The sequence below is a fragment of the Trichosurus vulpecula genome, chromosome 1 (assembly GCF_011100635.1).
Source record: "Trichosurus vulpecula isolate mTriVul1 chromosome 1, mTriVul1.pri, whole genome shotgun sequence".
NCBI lineage: Eukaryota > Metazoa > Chordata > Mammalia > Diprotodontia > Phalangeridae > Trichosurus > Trichosurus vulpecula.
This window is the reverse complement of record NC_050573.1, coordinates 381,763,108-381,783,947: the sequence shown is the minus strand read 5'-3', so window position 1 is coordinate 381,783,947 and position 20,840 is coordinate 381,763,108. Positions and strand designations below refer to the sequence as shown.

Below are 20,840 nucleotides of genomic sequence, written 5' to 3'. Positions count from 1 at the left end.
AAATTGAGTCTGAAGTGAGATTTCCAGTATGTTCTAAATAGTAGTCAACCCTTGACCTTGTCTAGTTTAACATTTGCATTAAAGACTTAGGTATATTTACCAAAACTTTTGTAAAGAGTATTTGAAGATGACATAAAGCTAGAAGGAATAATTTATTATGAAAATGACAGAGTACTTAAGTGAATCTGAGATCTCATTAATGAAGCTACTCCCTCTGAGGGTGCAAATCACAACCCATCTGTATCATCTCATCCTAATTCATCTCTTGTCATGTGCTCTCATAATCTCTCCATATGGAATTCACAGACTAAGGATTACAAAAGGATTGAACAGGCTGAAATATTGGAGCCAACCCAACAAGATGAAATGTCATGCTTAATAACTTGTATTGGTCTAGAATTCAACAGTTTTCTTACCACTTTCTCATACTATATTATACTCAGTATTCACAAAACTCCCAACTAGATAGGCAATGTTATTCCCTTTTTATAGAAGCAGAAATTGAGGATCAAATAAATTAACAAACTTGACTCTTAATTTACTCATATGACTAGTTAATTAGTCATTTGACTAATAAGCAGCACAGCCTAAATATTAGAGCTTAGAGCTTCTGACAACTAATTTGATTCGCTCGATACTTACAGCCTGCAAGAAAGTCCTGGGTTTTGAGTTAAAGAAAATAAATCATATAAGTACAGCACTGAAAGAATTTCATGATTAAAAAGATCTTAGGGTTTTAGTTGACCAATGCACAATAGAATCAGAGTGAGATGCAGTTGTTAAACAGACTAATGTAGTCCTAGGCTGCATTAAGAGAAGCATAATGTCTAAATAATGGGAAGTAATAATGCCATTGACTCAGCATACTCATTAGACCACATCTGAGGTATTGTGTTCATTTCCAAGTGTGACATTTTAAGAGAAATATTAACAAACTAGGTAAAATTCTTAACAAGGATGATGAGAGTTCTAGAAACTATTTTATAAGAGGAATGATTAAATAAACCCAAATATTTTTCTTCAAGCTAGAGAAAAGAAGACTGAAGGAAAATATGGCAGATGTCTTCAGATTAACTGATGAATTGTCAGGTAGAGAAAGAAGTAGGCTTGTTTTGTGTCACTCTGGAGAGTGGAACTGAGACCAGTGTTAAAAGGAAACAAGAGTCGATTTTACATGGGTAGAAGACTGGCCAAAGAATTGTGAAGTCGAGTTAGCAAGCATTTATTAAGCACTTAGTATGTGACAGGCACAGTGATAAGTTCTGGGAATACAGATACCAAAGAAAACAAAATAATCCCTACCCTCAAGGAGCTTATATTTTGATCAGGGAAGATACTTTCAAGGAAGCTGAAAAGTGGGGAGGAGAGAAGGTACTTGGGAGTTTTTGGAGGAAGAGACATGGTAAGGAATAACTGCATCGTCAGGAGTGGATCCTAGAGAGAAATGAAGACATGGCTGGCCTGGGAGCATTGTTCTTAAAATGGAGGTGCTGGGAGGAACTGACCAAGAAAAGGGGGCTACAGTTATAGTCAATTTCCAGGAAGATCTGGCTTCAAGTCCTGCCCCTGATATATACTAGTTGTGTGACCCTGGACTAGGGATGGGTAACCTGTGGCCTCAAGGCCACATGTATCCCTGTAGGTCCTCAAGTGAGGCCCTTTGACTGAATCCAAACTTCACAGAATAAATCCCCTGAATAAAAGGATTTGTTCTGTAAAACTTGGACTCAGTCAAAAGGCTGCACCCAAGGACCTAGAAGGACACATGTGGCCTTGAGGCTGCAGGTTCCCCACCCCTGCCAAGTCATTTAATTTCTGAGGCTCCAGACAATTTGCTAAGATCCTAAATTTCACATAAATTGACAGTCTATGTTGGCAGAGAGAATTTCGTCAACCGAAGTTCCTCATACAAATAAAAAACCACAGGGGATAGAAGAAATAATATGAACTTTCAAACAGCTAGAGGTATCCAAAAATGAAATGGGCTGCTTTCCTTTCAATGGAGATATTCAGGTTGATTCTGGATGACTGTCTTTTAGGAAGGCTGCAGAAAGGGCTTTTGTACTGGGTATTTTTGGATGTTATCTGGCAGTAACACTTTCCAGTTTTGTCAAGATGCTAGAGTTTCAGGCACTTCCCTTGATGTGGATGTTCTTTTGCTCATTATATTCGTGGTAATTCAACTTTGTTACATGTTGATCCAGTTTGCATTTTTTTTTTGTTGCGCTTCTTTTGATCTCATAGACAACCAAAAGTATTTCAGGTCCTCATCATCCAGGGTTTCTTTCTCTCCTCCAATTCCTTTGCTTCACAAGTCTCTATAGTATACTTTTTAATTGATGCTGACTTTTTTAATTGTTGAAGTTAGACTAAACTTTAGCAATGCCTTCACTCCTAAAATTCTATAATTCAGCTATGAGTTCTGTGAGAATAAAGGCAGCGTGGCACTGGTATCCCTAATTTTATATTTGTAACTTAAATGTATTTGAAAATATCTTATGGATAATTTCGCCAAACTACTTTTTTCTCATTTTTTATTCTTTTTCATGAGGAATAGCTCTTTGGGGATGGGAGGAAGGTAGAGGGATATTTTTGAAAATTAAGATAATAAATAAAATATTAATTAAAATAACTTTAAAGGAAAAAGAAAAGATTATATTGATTTAAAGGGGGTCATTTAAAAAATTCTTAATTAAAACCTTGCTCAAAATAGGTTTTACCTGAGAATGTTCTATGAGCCTAGTAGACCCTTATAAGTATCATTTGGTGATGAAAATACTGTATGAAAAGCTAGTTTTCAATGCCATAGACTGTTATATTAAGGAATTCCAATTGATTTATGAGATGAATTCAGAATGACAGTTTCGGTTTCCATTTGCCTGAGTTAGTGATTGAGCCAACTTCACCAGTGTTGCAATAAGTATGTAAACATCAAAAGAAACATTCATAAAGAATTATATACCATTTTCATCAAAAATATTAGTTCCATAGTATCATAAACACATAGATTTGGAGCTGAAAGGAACTTCAGAGGTCGTCTTGTCCAATATCCTCATTTCTTGAAGTAATGAGAAGTGTAATTAATACTAAATTAAAATGAATCAGCCTTTAAATATATTCATTTGTATTTTTTTAAGAAAAACACTTGGGAGTGTTTGGAAGTTTAATAGATACTTGCTTAAATAAAGTTGAAATGTATCAAATTGAGCCATTACAAAAAACATACACAACATATTTTAAGTCTTTTTATTTGAGAAATAATTATCTACCAGTCAAAATGTGCTAGTGGGCATCTAGGTGGTGCAGTGGATAGAGTGCTGTTCCTAGAGTAAGAAAGACCTGAGTTCCAGTTTACTAGCTGTGTAACCCTGGACAAGTCACTTAATCCTGTTGGCCTCAGTTTCCTCATCTGTAAAATGAGCTGGAGAAGGAAATTACAAACCACTCCAGCATCTGTGCCAAGAAAACCCCAAATGGGGTCATGAAGAATTGGATATGATTGAAATGATTGAACAACAACAAGTTGGTCTAGAGATGAAAAAAAAAGTATTGCACAAAGATTTCAAGGCAATTATTTTTTCTTATGAGAAAGGTAGGTATTGTAGTAGAAAGAACACTGGATTTGAGATCAGATGACTTGGATTCAAAACTCAGGACTATCATTTAACTCAGTGACTTTGACCTTGAGCAGATCACTTAATCTCTGAGCCTTAATTTCTTCTGCTGCAAAACTGAGGTCAGTAAAATGACCTCAGGTCCTTTACATAGCTTAATCCTATGACATTTAAAATTGGTTTTATGATGTGCAAAAGTATAAAATACTCTTATAATGTAAGGTTCTTTTTACCATATCTTAAGAAAGGTAGAAACCATGTAATACATTTTCTGAAGATCTCATCTTTATGATTGTTTTCCCAGGTTATCATTTTCATAAGGGAAAGGATTTGGGGGCAGTAAGGATTTAAAGTGTCCTAGAAAGATTCTCTAGAAAAATCCTACAGTAGACAGTTCATATGATTAAAAAGCTCATCAAGCTGAACTATAGACATGTTTCAAATAAAAATGCCATTCAACACTTTATTAAGGATGAGTATAAAATCTCAATGATGAGAGATTTGCTAAAATTTGTTTCTAATACCAGAACTGTACAGGGTTAAGCACAGAGAAATATGTACAAATAATTATATGAGATTGAAAAGTAGTTATAAAAAAGCAAATTATAATATTTCTTCAAGTTTTATAATGCAACTTGGAACCAAACTGATTTTTAATGAAACAGGAGAAGCCATTCTGTCTCTCCTCTGCCTGTTAACTGCATGGGCCATTTAGAATCTTAATCCCCAGTCAAAAAGAACAATGCAGGAAGCACTTTATTTACATAGCCCTGAGAATATTAAGCCAGGAAGGAGGCAAAACCAATGAGTTGAACTGCAGCTCTATGTTAAAGAGGTAATTAATGCTGCATAATTTCATCTTTTTTTAAAGGATTTTTAATTGGCCAGTCAGCATTTTTAATTTTTTTATCTAAGGTTTCCCCTTTATACTTCTTTAAATGATTGATACAGTCAAATTAATTTAAATGCATAAATATTGTCCATATATGGAAATTTGCCTATTTGCAGATTTCAGAACTGTTTGGACTATTATCTCCCTTGAGATAAGCAGATTTTTAAAATTATGCCCATGTAGAAATGAGTTCTACTGCCTTTCATAATTATCAAAGCAAGTTTCTCAAAGATTGAATGTCTCAAGAGGATCATCTAATATGTTGGTTGTTTGTTTATTCTGCTTATCAGCCAGACAGCACATTTGCATTGCTAACATAGCCCTGTTTCAAAATGCAGTTGGTTTTGAATGTCCTGAAATGGTTCTTGTGCCAGGAGTTGATCTGAATAAAATAGTATTTCTAATATCTCATGTGTATTTATGTATTATGTATTTATGCAGAGAGAGAGAGACAGGCAGATAGCACTAAGAACTTTTACCAACATTTCGCTTGATCCTTACAATAGCCCCATGTAGCACTCTGGGTGATGTGTATAATCCCCATTTTATAGACTATGAAACTGAAGCTGAAAGTATTTAAGTGCCTTGCTTCCAGAGCCTGAATCAGAACCCAGATTTTCAGATACTTTTTCGTCCAGTATTCTTTCCTGCCCCAATCAGCCAGTTTCCGTGTGTGGAAAACTTCTCTTCAGAATACCAGAGAGAGATAGTGGCTTCAGTAATTTTTCTCAAGATGCTCATATGTTTAATGATGGCACCAACATATCCATTTTTTCTTGCCATTTTAACTTTGTTTCCTTTTTTAAAACTACTTATTTGTTCTCTTTAGCTTCATCCACTGGTGGCACAAAAACTTTCTAGATATGAAACATTAATTAGTTTCTGAAAGGAAATATCCTCTCTTTCTGTTTTTCTCCCTTCATCCTTGTCTTTCAGTTATACCTGCCGCCACTTGCGGAGATATGTTTGTGTCCTGGACAAACTGTATTTCCCCCACTCTCACTGCTCTACGCTGCAGCATTGCTTCTCGACCCTCAGTGACAATGGAGAGGAACTCCTGTCTTTAACTTGCTCTCACATTCTCAGATCCTATGCTTCCAGGTTATTAACCTCTGCTGTCCATTGACTGCATGCTGCATGCTCTGTGGGACTGATCTTTGCATGCTTTTTGACGGAACAGATGATAACCAAATAATTGAAGGGGGAGATTTATAATTTAATTCTAGCTGATACTTCTTTAATAGTTATGAATAATGACCAGATTTTGCATCCTTAGAAATGTAGCACTGAGTATTTCATGCCATGCTTCACACTACAGAGAGAAACATTTAGTCTCAGCATATTATACACACACATACACACACACACACACACAGACACACATATATGGTAGCATATACACATATATGTATGCATAGACACATTTCCCAGAATTTTCATGCCATGGTACCATTTGGAAGTCCTTTGATTATGCTTATAAGAACAGAAATTTCCCTACCTATCTGCATCTTAAATGGACTTTACAACTAATAGCAATTTCAATCTAATTTTGAACGCTGTACCTTACCTAGAGAGCATGCCTGTTAGCTAATAGCAAGGCTCCATTCCCTGATAGAAGCTAATTAGGTTGAACAGATTTGAATGGAATGAAGAAATGGTCATTTTGGTTTCTTGCATTTCATATTCATTTTATTTTTAAACAGATCGCTTATAAAGAGCGATGGTTTGGCTATGTCATGGAAGAATTTAGATCGGGAATAATGATGGTGGGAAACATGAACAAGTATGAGAGAAGCCACCAAAGTCAAATACCAGAGAAAATCAATACCTTCAGTGTAGTGTTGCATGTGCCAGAAGAGAGAAGCACCATGGCATTAATGTGTTGTCCTTTGTAGATAACATTTTAATGAGCATTTGTTATAAATCAAAAGAGAAATTATAGCCACCCTATGCTGTTAACTAGATAGATGATTCAATATAATATCCACCTTGCCAAATGTTTTAGAGACTGGAGGAAAAAATTGCATGATACACTTAACCAGAACATGGAAGTCCTCCAAAATAAAAATACAGCTTTCCAGAAAAAAAAAAAGCATACAATAGCAAGAGGCCATAGAATAAATCTAAGTAAAAACAGCTTAGTGGTCAAGAAAAGACAACCGAGTGACAGACAGATGGATAGAACTTTCAGTTTATAAGAAAGAAAGTTATGGTACTCCACAATAATGTTGATCAGTGTTCTAAAGACACAAATGCTTACAAGCTGTTGAAAAGCTAATTAGAAAGAGAAAATTGGCCAGTAAGAAATCTAGAAACATACCAAACTCTGAAATAAGCATTTAAAAAAAAACATGTTGACTTAAGCAAATACGTTTTCTTCTAGTTGACCTTTTGAGCAGTGACCCAATTTTCAGAGAAGCCAGTAAAGGACAGGGGGAGTTGAGGTAGAACTGGTGTATGTATATGTAGGAGGAAAGATGAAGAGAAAAACACTGCTTTAAAGGCACTAAACTGGTACAATAAAGGTATAGTAATTAACTTGAGTATACAGCCTCTTCCAGATTGCTAACAATTGCTAACAATTTCAGAACTCTTTGCTAGCCAAGCATGACATTGTGGCAGAGGAGGGAACAGAGGTGCGTAAAATTTGAAAGAATTCAAGGAAAGTGAGAAGAGGAAAACAAGGCAGAGACAAGACTAGAGGAAAGAAGGAGAAGCCAGCATCAGTGGCCCCATAGCTAACTTCTGTTTCTTGCCTAGAGTGCTAGGCAGTGCTCTCTTGGTGCTGCCTCAACCTTGACTTTTTTCCTTCTCCACTGAACCCTGTTCACTTGGCAGCCAGTGCTAACCCTAGGAGGAAAAATAAATAGCATTTATATAACTGTAAGATTTGCAAAGCACTTTGCATATATTATTTCATTTGATCTTTAATTGTAAGGTGAATATAGTTTGTGTTTCCTACCCTATCACCTACACTGCTTTCCCCACTCCTGGCATCCCTTCATTTTCCTGCGCCCCTTCCACAAACATAGACCTATTTTACCTTTAACTAAACTCTTGTTAAGTAATTCTCTGAAAATGCTTTTAAGAATTACTTCCCTCAATAATATTTGCAATCCAGTGGGAAACTCTTCAACTCTTTAAGAAGTAAAAATCAGGTCCTGACACATCTATAGGGAACCTTCCTTGTTCATCAGCCCCTAAGGATATTCCTGCCAGTTTCCCATTCCTCTCCCACTTCTTTCTAACAACTCTATGTCAGTGTTCCAGTTCCTGGCCTCTTCCCTGCCATTCTGCTAAGCTTCTCTCACAATTGCTTTGTCTTTCACTCATGCTGAACCCTACTCTCACCCCAGTCAAGCCTGTCTGTCATTTGTTCCCCAGTCCCTCCATTTTCTTCCCCATCCTTCCACTTCACCCTATTCACTTATCTTCTAGAGTTCAGGGTTTCTTAAACTTTTTCCAATTGTGACCCCTTTCAGCACTTCTTAAACTATAGGCCGCACAGTTTAAGGAGTGCTGTACTTGGCTGCTCATAGAACTCAGGACTGAAGGAGATGTGACCCCTGTGTTCCTTGAGATTCCCTATCTTCTGCACTTAGACTATTTTAGTTCTCTCTCTTTGGTCTGCTTTGTCTCTTGCTAGTCTTCATGTCCCGTGGATATGGAAGAAGTTTGGGAATGGAGCTGTAGTGGAGTAGAAAGCAGGGTAATATAGTAAAACTGGACCAGAAATCAGGAGACCTGTATTTTCATCTCAGCCCTGCCAATAACTAGATGTGTGAGCTTAGGCAAGTCACTTAATCACTCTGAGGGACCTCAGTTTTCTTATCTATAAAATGAAGGGAATAAACTAAATTTTGTCAGTTTCCATCTAAGAAATTATGATGCTATAAAGAATTACAGCCCTTGCATTGCTTATATTAAAGACAGTTTATTGGATACCCAGCTGGAATGTGGGTGTGCTCTGACTAAAACAAGACATTAGTATTCATTTGCAAGTGACTAACATCCTGTATGCACAGTGATACATAGGTGTAATATGGTCTCTGAAATTGAGAAATATTCTAATAATAGCTATAAAAAGGAACAAACACAGTCAAATATCTGAATGGAGCAATCACATGCTCACTTTATTGACTCTAAAACCAAAATGTAAAAGCCTTTTGGTTATTATCAAGAGTATTCTGAAAGAAAAAACCCCAAAGATATCAATATCATTTATTTTTTAAAGAGTCTTATGAAATAGAACTAGTTATTAGGGGAAAATATGCACATTTATTCTTTGCAATACTATACCTAGACCAGTAGTCACTATTTCTAAAAGTAGGACTCATAGATTCATAAATTTGAAAAGGTTAGGACTTAGAACTATCATCTTGTCCTTGTCTTCCAGTCAGTGAAGTTGCTTCTACAGCATCCCTGAAAGGTGCTCATCCAGCAACTTTTTCAATATCTCCAATGGCAGAGTAAGCCTACTCTGCTGGGCAATAGTTCTCCTTGTGTGATATTTTTAACTGCAGTTTACCCATTGGTCATAATTTTGTTCCCTAGAGCAATATAAAACAAATTTATTCCTTATACATGACAAGCCTTATGATAATTTGAAAATAGCTATCATATCTCCCCTTAATCTTTCTTTTCTAGGCTAAATGTTTCCAGCTTCTTCATATGAAGTGGCTTCCAAACCCCCCACTAAGAGGCCACTATCTTCTGGACATTGTCTAGTTTGTCAGTGTCCCATTTAAAATGTGGTATCCAGAATTAAACATTTTCTCCCAGATGTGTTCTGGAAACCAGAGAACAGTGGAATTATTGCTTACGATAAACATTATGCTTCTTTTAAAGTGGCCTTAGATTGTATACAGTTTTTAAACAGCTGAATACTCTTTGTTCATATTCAGATACATTGACCAGACTCCCCTATCTCTTTCATATGAACTGGTGCCAGGCCAGGCAGCCCATAGTAAAAGTGTGCTTGTGCTTGGACATTTTAAAAAACTTAAATGTTTTACATTCATTTCTATTAAGCTTTTTGAATGTCTTTTTGGGCCCAGCATTTCTCTATTCTGATTGTTATGCATTAAATGTACGCTTTTCATACCCACATAATCATGTTCAGCTTCTAGTTTGGGTCTGGCTTTAGATTTGGTTGAGAGCGGGACTAAGCAGGTACATGCTGGAGCCAACTCCTGTCAGCTAGAAAAAGCTGATTGTTAAATTTTCAGTGTGAGCATTAGCACCTTGGAAATTGGCAGATGTTACAAGTTAGGGCTTGATTTATTGATTTGTTGATTGTCTAGACTTAATATAATCATAGAGAAAATTTTAATAATTCAAATTAAACCTAAAAGTGTGCCATGCTCTCCAACCAGCTCTCCCAAAAGTTGTGGGTTTCAGAGAGCTGATTTTTAAATATTTACTAACACACCACTAGGACTGAGAATCAGAATTCATAGAGATAATTTGTTGTAAATAGAATTGAAGCCTTGGGCACATGTTTAATAAGAATGAGATATACTTCAAAGGTACAGGAAAAAGTTTGTAACTTCATTGATTAGAAATCAGTTTGGAGTTTCTGGGTATTACAGATCAATATCTTTCATTTGGTTCATTATTGCTGATTTTTTCTAGCTCAGTATGAAAAGGGTTTTCTATCCAAACCTTATTCATTTGGTTTGGTCATAATTATTCCTTTAACTTTCTTTTTTAAAGCTTTCTTCTCCTTTCTATTCTACCCTAACCTCATCACCATTTTCCACCCAATCCACAAATTTGTCCACGGATGTCACTACTTTTGGAGTATTTCAATAGGATTATATAGTTATTGACCAAATATTCACCATAACCCCTTGGCAAGCCTTGAAGGTAACTAACTATGCTCCAGGTTGGTAAGCCTTGGCATAAATGATCCAATTATCACATATTTATTGAGTGCCTATTATATGCAAGGAGGAAGCTTGGTATAGTTGAAAGAGCTTTGTATTTAAAGACAGATAACTTGAGTTTGAGGCCTGGCCTTACCACTTACTTGCCGTGTGCCTCTGTGCAAGTAATGTCACTACCTTTAGCCTCAGTTTAGTGATAATTCCATTGCCTCCTTCATAGAGTTGTTATAAGCATTGTAGTGTTATATAACTGTGAGTTTTTAGACTATATCATTTTCAAAAATGTTTGTATCTCCAGTTCCTTGCATGTATGTGCCTGCTACATGCTTAATAAATATTTCTCATTAAATGAATGAGTAGCATTGTTCTAGATGCTAATGGACATACTAAAAAGCATAAAAGTGAAATATATCCTTAAAAACTAATAATGTGGGCATAGAGATAAGATAAATAGACTTGAAAAGATAATTAATGTGTTGTACAGACAGTGGGTGTTATAAGAGCTAGAAAAAATCACTTCAGTTTAGGATGTCAGGGAAGGCCTCATAGAATTGAGATGTGAGATCTGAGCTTAATCTTAAAGACTTTTGTAGGATATCTGTTTCATAGGAGGTACTGGAATTTTTGGACTCCAGCCTCTAACAGGTTCAGTCTTGATCTGGGTAGACAGAAAGGACAGGAATAGAGTCACAATAAGGGGTTAAATAAGCTAGCTTACTTTATTCTAGTCTATTCTTCTCAGTGAATTCCTGATAATGCGATCACTAATTCCTGCAGGATCCCCTAATCACCCTTCTTGCAGGGGCCAACAAGAAGGGGGGCAGCTACCCCTATATCTCAGTGGGGTCAGTTGAGGCAAGCACAGCATTCCAACTTGTGCACTCCCCTAAATCACCTCAAGCCTCATTGGGGGCCAGTTGAAGCACACACAGCCTTACACTGTCATATTCCCCTATGGGTTCCCCACTCACTGACCAGTGCCCACTTGATTTATAGGGCAATAGACAAAGAAGGCATATTGCCAGCAATAGCCTCACAAGTTAACTTTAGTAATATTGTCCTTTAGCCCAAGTGTAGTAAAAATCACATTATGTCACCCCATTTCTCACTGTGCAACCATGGTGAAGATGTTTACAAGATATGAGCCTGGGAAATATTATCTAGGATCCTGGAAACTACAATTTAAAAAGAATGACAATATCCTCTTTACTTACACTATCTAAGGTAGGAGGGCCTCCTTGGTGAAGGTCTTACGTATCAGGTGAATAGAGATAGGAAAGAATAAATTTTAGTCTTGGGACAATAAGAAAGTTGTTTTGGCCAACTAGAGAGAATTCATGGGTGAGGCTGTTGAAAAGTCTATTTAGGTCAGATTGTAGACTGCCTGGATTGCCAAGCTAGGGAGTTTGAACTTCATTCCTTTAGCAATTTTGAATCATTTAATATTTTTGAAGAGGGTAGTGACATGATCAAAATGCTATTTAGAAAAAGAAATGGATGTATATGACATATTGAGAGAATAGACAGTAATTGGGAACTAGGCATGAAGGCCAAAGGAGAGTAAGCAGTCAAAGATGACAGAAGTGAGGAAGCTTCATGGTATTGGGAAATGTGAAATTAATTGCCCTAGATGTCCATTTAGAACCTTTACAATTCTAAGAGTCTCTGCAACTCTCTTTTGGGGGATAAAATAAGTTTGTTTTTTCTATGTTCAGTTTCAGTGACAGTGGAATATACATTAAACATTTGAAAATGCAAAACAGGAACTCAGAAGGGCAGTCTGATTGGTGGGATCATAGATCTGGAACTGGGAAGGATATTACAGATCATTTAGTCATACCCACTTATTTTACAGACAAGAAAATGGAGGTTTGTGCCCTATCTAGTTGAACCCTCACTATTCTTTGAATTTTGGATCATCTTGAGTCTAATCACATAATTTCTATGAGCCTCATTTTCCTCATCTGATGACCTAAATAGTCTCTTTCTAGCCCTAAATCTATGATCAAGTAACTTGGTATCTGATTTAAAAGAGCTTATTTTGTGTTCAGGAAACAAAACCAACATGCTGTATATTGTTAGAATAATTGCTTATAGAAATGTGTTTGTATATCATCATTAAGGTTGTGTTTATATTCTTATCCATCAATAAGCAAGTATTAAGTGACTCCACATGTCTAATCCTTTTAGGTTCTATAGCATAACAGTAGGTTTGCATTCTTATCAATAAATAATGTATAAAATGCTTTGCACTGTGTTTGCATAAAAGATAAAATTTGCTCCCAGGACAATCTTTTGAATCATTGCAATAATTATTCTAAAATAAAGGCAACATGATTTTCCAATAACAAGGTTGCATGTGTTTAAAAAGGGAAAGTGGAAAAGAATGTAATTTTGATGACTCATAGTAAAATAGAATATATCAAACTACCTTTTAGATAATATTTTGAAGAAAAAGGTCATCTTTGTTACCAAGAAACTACCTATTAGATAAACTGTAATTATCTCAAAACAAAATATTCTCACTGATCTTTAAAAAAAAATCAAAATACCACATTTGTTCATGTTTGCCCAATGGATAAAAAAGCTTTGAAATGTATTTGCTCCTCAGCCCAGGAAGGCTCTATTAAAATGACAGGAAAGAAGACATACAAAATTCAGAAAAGGTTTAATATTCTGTTTTTACTTCTGAACACTTTGTTTTTCTTTCTTTAATTTCTTAAGAGCCAGCTAAGTGAAAAACACTGTTCCTTGGCAAGAAGAGGCAGAGAGAGGGGCTGGGCCTGTAATCCTTGATGTAGGGCACTCCTGGGTGAGGAGACTCCCTCTGCTAAGGCAGAGCAGCCCTCCACTGCAGCTCAGACTGCAAGATGCCTAGAGCTCTGAGAAGTTAAGTGCATAAAGTGTCACAACCATTATGTGTCAGAGGCAGGCCTTGAATGCAGGGTTTCATGGTAATGCAGCTAGCTTACTAGCCACTGCACAATGAAGATAAATAAGAGTGCCTACTATCAACAAATGTTATTTTCACATTTTGGAATTATAGCAATTCAGAACTATAAAAATTTAAGGGTTGTTGTTTTGTGTGTGTGTGTGTGTGCATGTGTGTGCGTGTGTGTTTTAAATAACAAAGTGCCTGCCCTTAAGGATCTTGCATTCTACAGGATTTAGAGAGTAGGATTGTGACGGTATATAGATATACTCCAAGGTAAGCGGAAGTGGGGAATAAAGAGGAATCCAAACAAAATTATTTGGGAGAATTGGAGAAAGAAGGACATACTTTAATCTGGAGGGTCATCAAAAGAAAGTCTTCATTGAGAGGGTGGCATCTGAATTAAGTAAGCCTCAAATGAATTCTGCAAAATGATTCTCAAGTGATTCTGAAAAACAGAGGTGATTAGAGATGGGCATTCCAGACATGGAGAAGAGGTTTATGATGGCTTGAAGAGAAGAGATAGTACATCACATTTGGGGAATAGCTAATAATCTAGTTTGACAAGAATGTTAATGTTTGTAGAAATAAGGCTGGCAAAGGAAAATAGGAGCCAAAATATGGACGTCCTTAAATGCCAGACCTTATAACAGGTGTTCTTAAATTTTTTTGTGAAATTAACTGCCTTGGCAGCCTGTGGAAGTCTATAGACCCTTCTCAAAATAATATAAGATGCATAAAATAAAATAAAATACATAGAATTACAGAGAAACTAATTCTATTAAAATACATTTATGGACAGCCAGGTGGCGCAGTGGATAAGGAAGTAAGCAAAACTTGGAATAATGAAGATATGAGTTCAAATTTACCCTCAAACACTTAAAAACTGTGACCCTGGGCAAGTCACTTCACCCTGTTGGCCTCAGTTTCTTCAACTGTAAAAATGAGCTGGAGAAGGAAATGGCATACCACTCCAGTATCTTTGCCAAGAAAACACCATAAAAGGGGTCACAAAGAGTCAGACACGACTGAACAAGTTATCAAAAAATAAAATTTAAGTTAATAGGCCCCAGGTGAAGAACCCTGCCATATAAGTAGATTATATTGTCTTAGAAGCAGCAGGGAGTTAGTTACAGAGGATGTTTGAACAGAGGAGTAACAATCCTTGCCGCAAAAATTATTATTCTGTCAGGTGTGTAAATGAAGGGTTGACAAAGGAAAGGGCTAAGAGAAAGCCTACCAGTTAGGGAACTGTTGACAGTAGTTCAGGGAGGTGGTGAGAGTCTAAGAGGTAGCAGTTTAAACAGAGAGGAGGAGATGTTGATGAGAGATATCATAGAAGTGAAATGAGGAGGTTGGGATGGATGACCTCTGAGGTCGCTTTCATCTGGAACCATATAAACCTATGAAGACTTAGCACATAATTAGAGGAAAGGAACAGGAAGAGTCAAAGATAATTCTGAGGTTTCAAACCAGTTAGGACATTGGGAGAAGGAATGTATTTAGGGAGCAAGATTAGGATTGCAGTTTTGTATGTGTTGAATTTGAGGTTTCTGATATGTAACAGGTAGCTCTAAATCCAAGACAGGGTTTTAGAGGTGAGATTGGGAGGAGGGGAGGGATGAGTGTGCATACCACTTGTGCCTATTCACAACCCAATATCTCAAAAGAAAGTAGCTTACATTTTCATTTAAGTGTATAATGGGCACTTTTAATGTCTCAATCTCTGTGTTATGCAATAAGCACCAAATTATATAATGTGAATGTTGCAAAAATGTATAGAAGCATTCACTTGTAGCATGCATTCCTATAATTGCAGTGTCATATTACCATTAGTCCTCCCCTTCTTCTCCAATTACTATTCTCTGAAATTCTTTGACCTCTATAAGGGGCTGCACTATGTGTGCCAGCACAGTATAATGTTTGTCATTTTCTTTTTCATTCTGTGCTATTGAAATAGCATAGTAAGCCTTTGGCTTTACATTTTATTTCAATCATATGATACCCTCTTTTAATTAAGAAACCTGGAGTGGTGCATTATTAAGAAAAAAGAACTGAAAAACTGAATCATAATGAGTGTACTGATAGCAAACCAGTAGAAATATCTCCTATCAGAATATCCTACATACCTAGTGTAATGTTATCCTGTCAATAATGTCTTACTGTATTCTCATTATAACCAAACCCTCTACTTTCCAAAATCATACACTGTTCTTCATTCACATCAATCCCTTGATCCCTCAATTCTCTTCCAGGCCGTCACCCCTGCACTGGTGACACACTAATCTTTTCCCTGTTTTGACCCCTTGTTAAACCTTCAGTTCTACATTGTTCTGTTGTGTCTTTCATCTCTTACCATTTCACTAATTGTGCCCTGAAAAGTTCCTGATCACTCCGTTGCCTTTGCTCTTACATATGTCCTGCTGAATGAAGATGGAGAAAATCGTGAAACCCTGCTGAGAAGGTCCACTATAAATTTATGTTACATAACCGTAACTGAGCCCTCACTACTACAAGGAATTCCTTTTATACCTCCCTAATTAACTCACCACACCACTCACTGTAGTGGCTGTTTTAAATCTTTTCATCCCTCCTCACACCTTCTGTGGCTCCCTCTTCCCTCGCCCTCTCAGCTAATAACTTTGCCCCATATTTTAACTGAAAAAAAAATTGATGACATTCATCAGGAGCTCCCTCTTCTCCCTTTTCCCTTCTCTTCTCGTATCACCTAGATACCTGCTGCCACTATCCTCCCTTATCCCATCTCATATGATGAAGTGGTCCTTCCCCTTGCCATGGCAAACCCTAATACCTGCATAACCAATCCCATTATATACCATCTCTTTCAACAGAATGCTTCTTCTGTCGTCCACACTCTATCATTTATCTTCTATCTTTCTCTGTCTCCTGGTTCCTTCCCTATTTTCTATAAACATGTCCATATCTACCCCATCTTCAGAAAGTCCTCATTTGATCTTTCCATTCCTGCTAACTACCTTCTGGCCTTTGTGGTTACACTCCTTGAGAAGTCCATCTACAATAAATACTTCTACTTGTTCTTCTCTCATTCTCTTCTTAATTCTCTGCAGTCAGGTTTCTGACCTCATATCCAAAGCATCTCTTTTCTTCATCTAGAAGAATAATACTTTCATTACTTATCTCATCGGATTGTTATGAGGAAAGTACTTTGTAAACTTTTAAGCATCATGTAAATGTTAATAGTTATTAGTGAGGGCAGAGACTATAATATTGCATGTCCAGGGCCTTTCTTCGTTAGGCTCCTTGTAAAAGTAGTAATGTATAATTATAAAAAATAAGAAGAGAAATAGCAATCTGGAATTGTCATTCCAGAGTTAACTATGTAAGTAAAGCCATAAATTTACTTACTGTTTAAAATTAAGTAGCCCATTTTCATGTTATAAAGGGCCGAGACTTTGAGAGGTCCATTTGCATATCAGCAGACACAGTTGACTTACTCCTGGGCATAGGTAGCCTTAAAACTGGGAACATAACCTTAGGTTTGTTTTTGGCAGAGAGAGCACTCAGTTCCTTGAATGTTGGGCAATGTAGAAACAATCAGCACTCATTCCCAGCAAAGTTGTCTATTCTCTTTTCCCTCTTTATTTGTGCTTCTTTTTTAACCTCCACTGTGCTGGGATTGTAGGACTTTTTGCCTCCCGTATACTTTTACTAATTATTTAGTTGCCAGGACTGTACTGAGGTTGTAACAGTTACCTTGCCCCGGAACAAAGGAAGTTGAATCAAAAGTATAAAACTTGAAAGGAAACCATCGTTGAATATTATTTCCGCTTTTCAGTTACTTCCAGATTTCCTTCCTCTCATACACAAGAAAGCTAGCTGAAAGCTGAATTGCTGAAGGAAGGGAGAAATATTAGGAGCTCTAGATTTCAGTTAGCTTTATTACTGATCGTTCAGAGGGTCACTTTTCCTGAGTAAACAGAAGTGAGAATTTCTGAGTTTAATGAAGGCTGCCCAGAGTAGCAGGTGACCCAGTACTCAGATGCTGGCTACATTACATTTCTTCTTCATCAACCCCACTCCATTCTAGTTAAAGCAAAATCATAGGATGAAGAGGGAGATTGGGAGAAATCAAACCACTATAGGATTTAGAACAGTAAAGAATCTTAGAGAACATTTTATCCAGCTCCCTCATTTGACAGATGATGAAGGGAAGACCAAGAAAAATTAAGTGACTTAGCCAAGCTTCATAGGTAGTAAAAAGCAAAACCAGAGTTTGAAGCCAGATCATCTGACTCTAGACCCTCAGCTTTTTTTCACTGTATCGCTTTTTCACATAATCACAGTGAAAATAAATGCAATTCTTGCTTTGGCAATTTTATCAAGCTATCTTAAAGAAGTGGGGCTATGGAGGTTGTAAATGAAGTCCAACAAATGAAAAAGTCAGGCTCAATGAAAAGAAAGCTGCTTGGGAAATGAGTTAAAATGTTCATGTATCTATTCTTAGCAAATTTTTCCTCTGATCATTTAGAAAGTACAATACAACTCTGTTGATCTTCACCCTAGAACCTGGGTTAACATTTTAGATAAATATATCCATTTAACCTTGGGATATTATAGTAGATTTGCTCACTTTATACAACATGGATATACACACATAACATGTTTAATGCTTGCAAGAGAATGCTGTTTCAACCTAATTCTAAAAAAGAATGTTCTGATAAATTTTCTTGAACAATTCTTTTTAAAATTGGTCATAAGTCCTTTATACTATGTTCCTAAATATCAGTAATGCATACATATTTGAAACCATGGTAATAATTTTCCACTCATTTGATGTTGTCTTAATAATTCTGTTGTGGCTATGTGACTTATTGATTTCAGGGCTACTTCTAAGGCATAAAATGAAATGTATCATCCCACTTAAACCATTATGGTTTCCCTTTGAATTACATATTCCCTGGGTGATCTAGCCATCAAGTTTCTTTTTCCCCCCAAAAAATTCCCCCTGCTTTGCTCAACCTTAATAATTTGCTTCTTGTGGGGCATAGTATAAGCTAAAATAGGATAGTCAAAATTACATAGAAGATAGATTGATATAGAAATAAAGTAAAGGGTAGAAATAAAGTCATTCTGAATTGATATGAAAACATTTTTCATAGATCTTATAAATTCACTAGTTCACAAAAATTATAGGCATAAATTGGTGTTATGTTCATTTAGAGGAGCAGTAAGATCTTATTTGATAGTTCCTTTGGTTGTTTTTAGATATTTTCAATTCAGTAAGGATTAATGGGAGTAATAATAGCTAAGAGCTAACATATAGTAACACAGGTACAGTGTTAAGCATTATTATCTCATTATCTCATTTTTAAATTTTTTAATTTATTATTATCTGTTTATCATCATCATTTATTATCTTATTTGATCCTCACAACAACCTAAGGAGATAGTTGCTATTATTATCTCTATATTACAGTTGAGGAAATTGAGGCATACAGCGGTTAAGTGATTTGCCCAAGGTCACCCAGCTAGTAAGTGTCTGAGGCTGTATTTGTACTCAGGTCTTCCTGATTCCAGGCCAGTGCTTTATCCCCTGTACCACCTAGCTGCCCCAAACTAAGCTGTAAGTAGAATTTTATTTGGTAAATCCTTATTCCATGCTATATTGGACCAGCAGTGGATAGACAATTTAATCCTGTCACATTCTTTTTTTTTTAATCTTCTTATACTTTTAAAATAATGATCAAACACAGAAAAGTAACTTGCAGATCTAATTTCTTGGCAGTAACACTTTAGTTAACTAGGATAATTAACCTAGTGTTTCCTCACTTCCACAATTATTATCTCAGGCCAGGGTAAGGGCATCCTTAGAGAGAACCTACCTCTCACAGTCCTATTAGTTTCAGTCTTAAATAGTTATTTTTAGAAATGTAGCAGTTTTGATAGTGACCTCAGACAGATTCAGCATGCTTTTGTGTAGAAAACTTAGGAAATCTCTGAGAAGTCACAAGTATTTCTTTCTAAAATGAAGGTTGATTAGAAATATGAGGATAGAAGTTTTGAAAAGAGTAAGGCAATGTAAAGAAATAACTTCAAACTACTGCTCTATCTTTTAGCTAATGGAATATCTAAACCAAAATTCCAACTGTTCTAAATTGCTCCCCGCTCCGCCCCGCTCCTTTTCAAATCATAACTACGAAGCCAAATCTTTATAAATTCTGAAGAAATCTGCCTAACTGATGTGTTTCCCTACTTGCTATGGACATAACCAGGAATGAAGTTTCCCATCTTGGTTTTGCAGTCTCCATGAATCTTCTAAAGCCTTTCTCTTTATCTTGAAGGCTTCTGACAGGTACTTGGAAACATGACTATATTTCCCAACTCATAATATACTAGTGAAATATCGACCTTAGGAGCCCCCAAGTGCTCAGCAGCATTCAGTATCAGAAGTATAGGTGAAAAGTAGCAAAACAAATAGGAACCAACCCTGTTATTGAAAATTCAGACTTTATACTAACCCTTTTCCAAAAAACATCATATTACCTAATAACAAGCCATTCTGGTTTGTTATATCATGTACTATTTGAAAGTTTCGGCAGTTATTTGTGTAAAGTAGCTCATTTATTTATGAGAAAATCAGGAAACTGCAGATACCGTAGACAACCAGAAAGAAACCAAAAACAAAACAAAAACACCAAAAAGTAAACAGTATCATGCTTTTAGCCTGCTGTGGAAATCCACACAGAGAGCACACAAAATCATGTTATACTATTTATCTTTGAAAAGGAAACAGAATAAAAACAAAATCTATAAACAAAACAAAAAGATGTTACCAAACAAATTGTTATTTTAATCTGTGAGCAGAGTTTCACCAGATTGTTGGCACATGGATGTAAAGACCAAAGAACTGATACAATCTAATGAAAGAAGAACGTGAAATCTGAATCTGAGCCAAATGGTAATAAGCCTCTATTCCAAGTGGGCCATAGGTTGTTAGTAAGAAAAGGCCCTAGATTATTTTACTGTCTGCACATCAGGGTTCCCAGAGGTGAGCAATGTAAATAACAAAAGTAAAAATTTCCCATGAAATTCAGACTGCCATCATGGGGAATTTTTGGTGGGCAGAGAAGAATTCTCTAAGTTGGATTTAACCATTCCCCTGAGGCTGCCATTTGCAAGGAATCCTGTACACATATATCAGACGTGCAGACTTGCATAACTACTTATTATAGAAATATTCCTGTTTCCAAATGTCTAGCAGACTTGCACATGCAAGGATTTTCTGTATATGGGAGAATATCTTCCCACCCACTCTCCATGCCTTGCCATGTAAGTATGCAGGCCCTTACACAAAGATTTGATTTCTATAGCTTAAAGATTCAATGCAGAAGCCAGGGTTCCATATTCTGGTGCTGAGCAACTAACTTACCATTCGAATAAATGTGATATATGATGCCATTCACCTTTGACTACAGAATCAAAGTTGTTCTTTTGCTGTAAGCCAAAGTGATTGCAAAATCATTTATTATGTT

General features: G+C 36.3%; 1 protein-coding gene across 2 annotated transcripts in view; it reads left to right on the top strand.

Moving 5' to 3' along the window:
• Window positions 1-20,840, top strand: part of DYM (dymeclin) — a 622,593-nt gene that overhangs the window by 360,456 nt on the left and 241,297 nt on the right. Inside the window, exon 14 of one of the 2 annotated variants that reach the window (XM_036759118.1) lies at window positions 5,443-5,607. The exons of the other annotated variant lie outside the window; for it this stretch is intronic. Coding sequence (XP_036615013.1) covers window positions 5,443-5,607 — 165 coding nt within the window. The remainder of the gene's footprint in view (window positions 1-5,442; window positions 5,608-20,840) is intronic. 2 annotated transcript variants of the gene reach the window in all.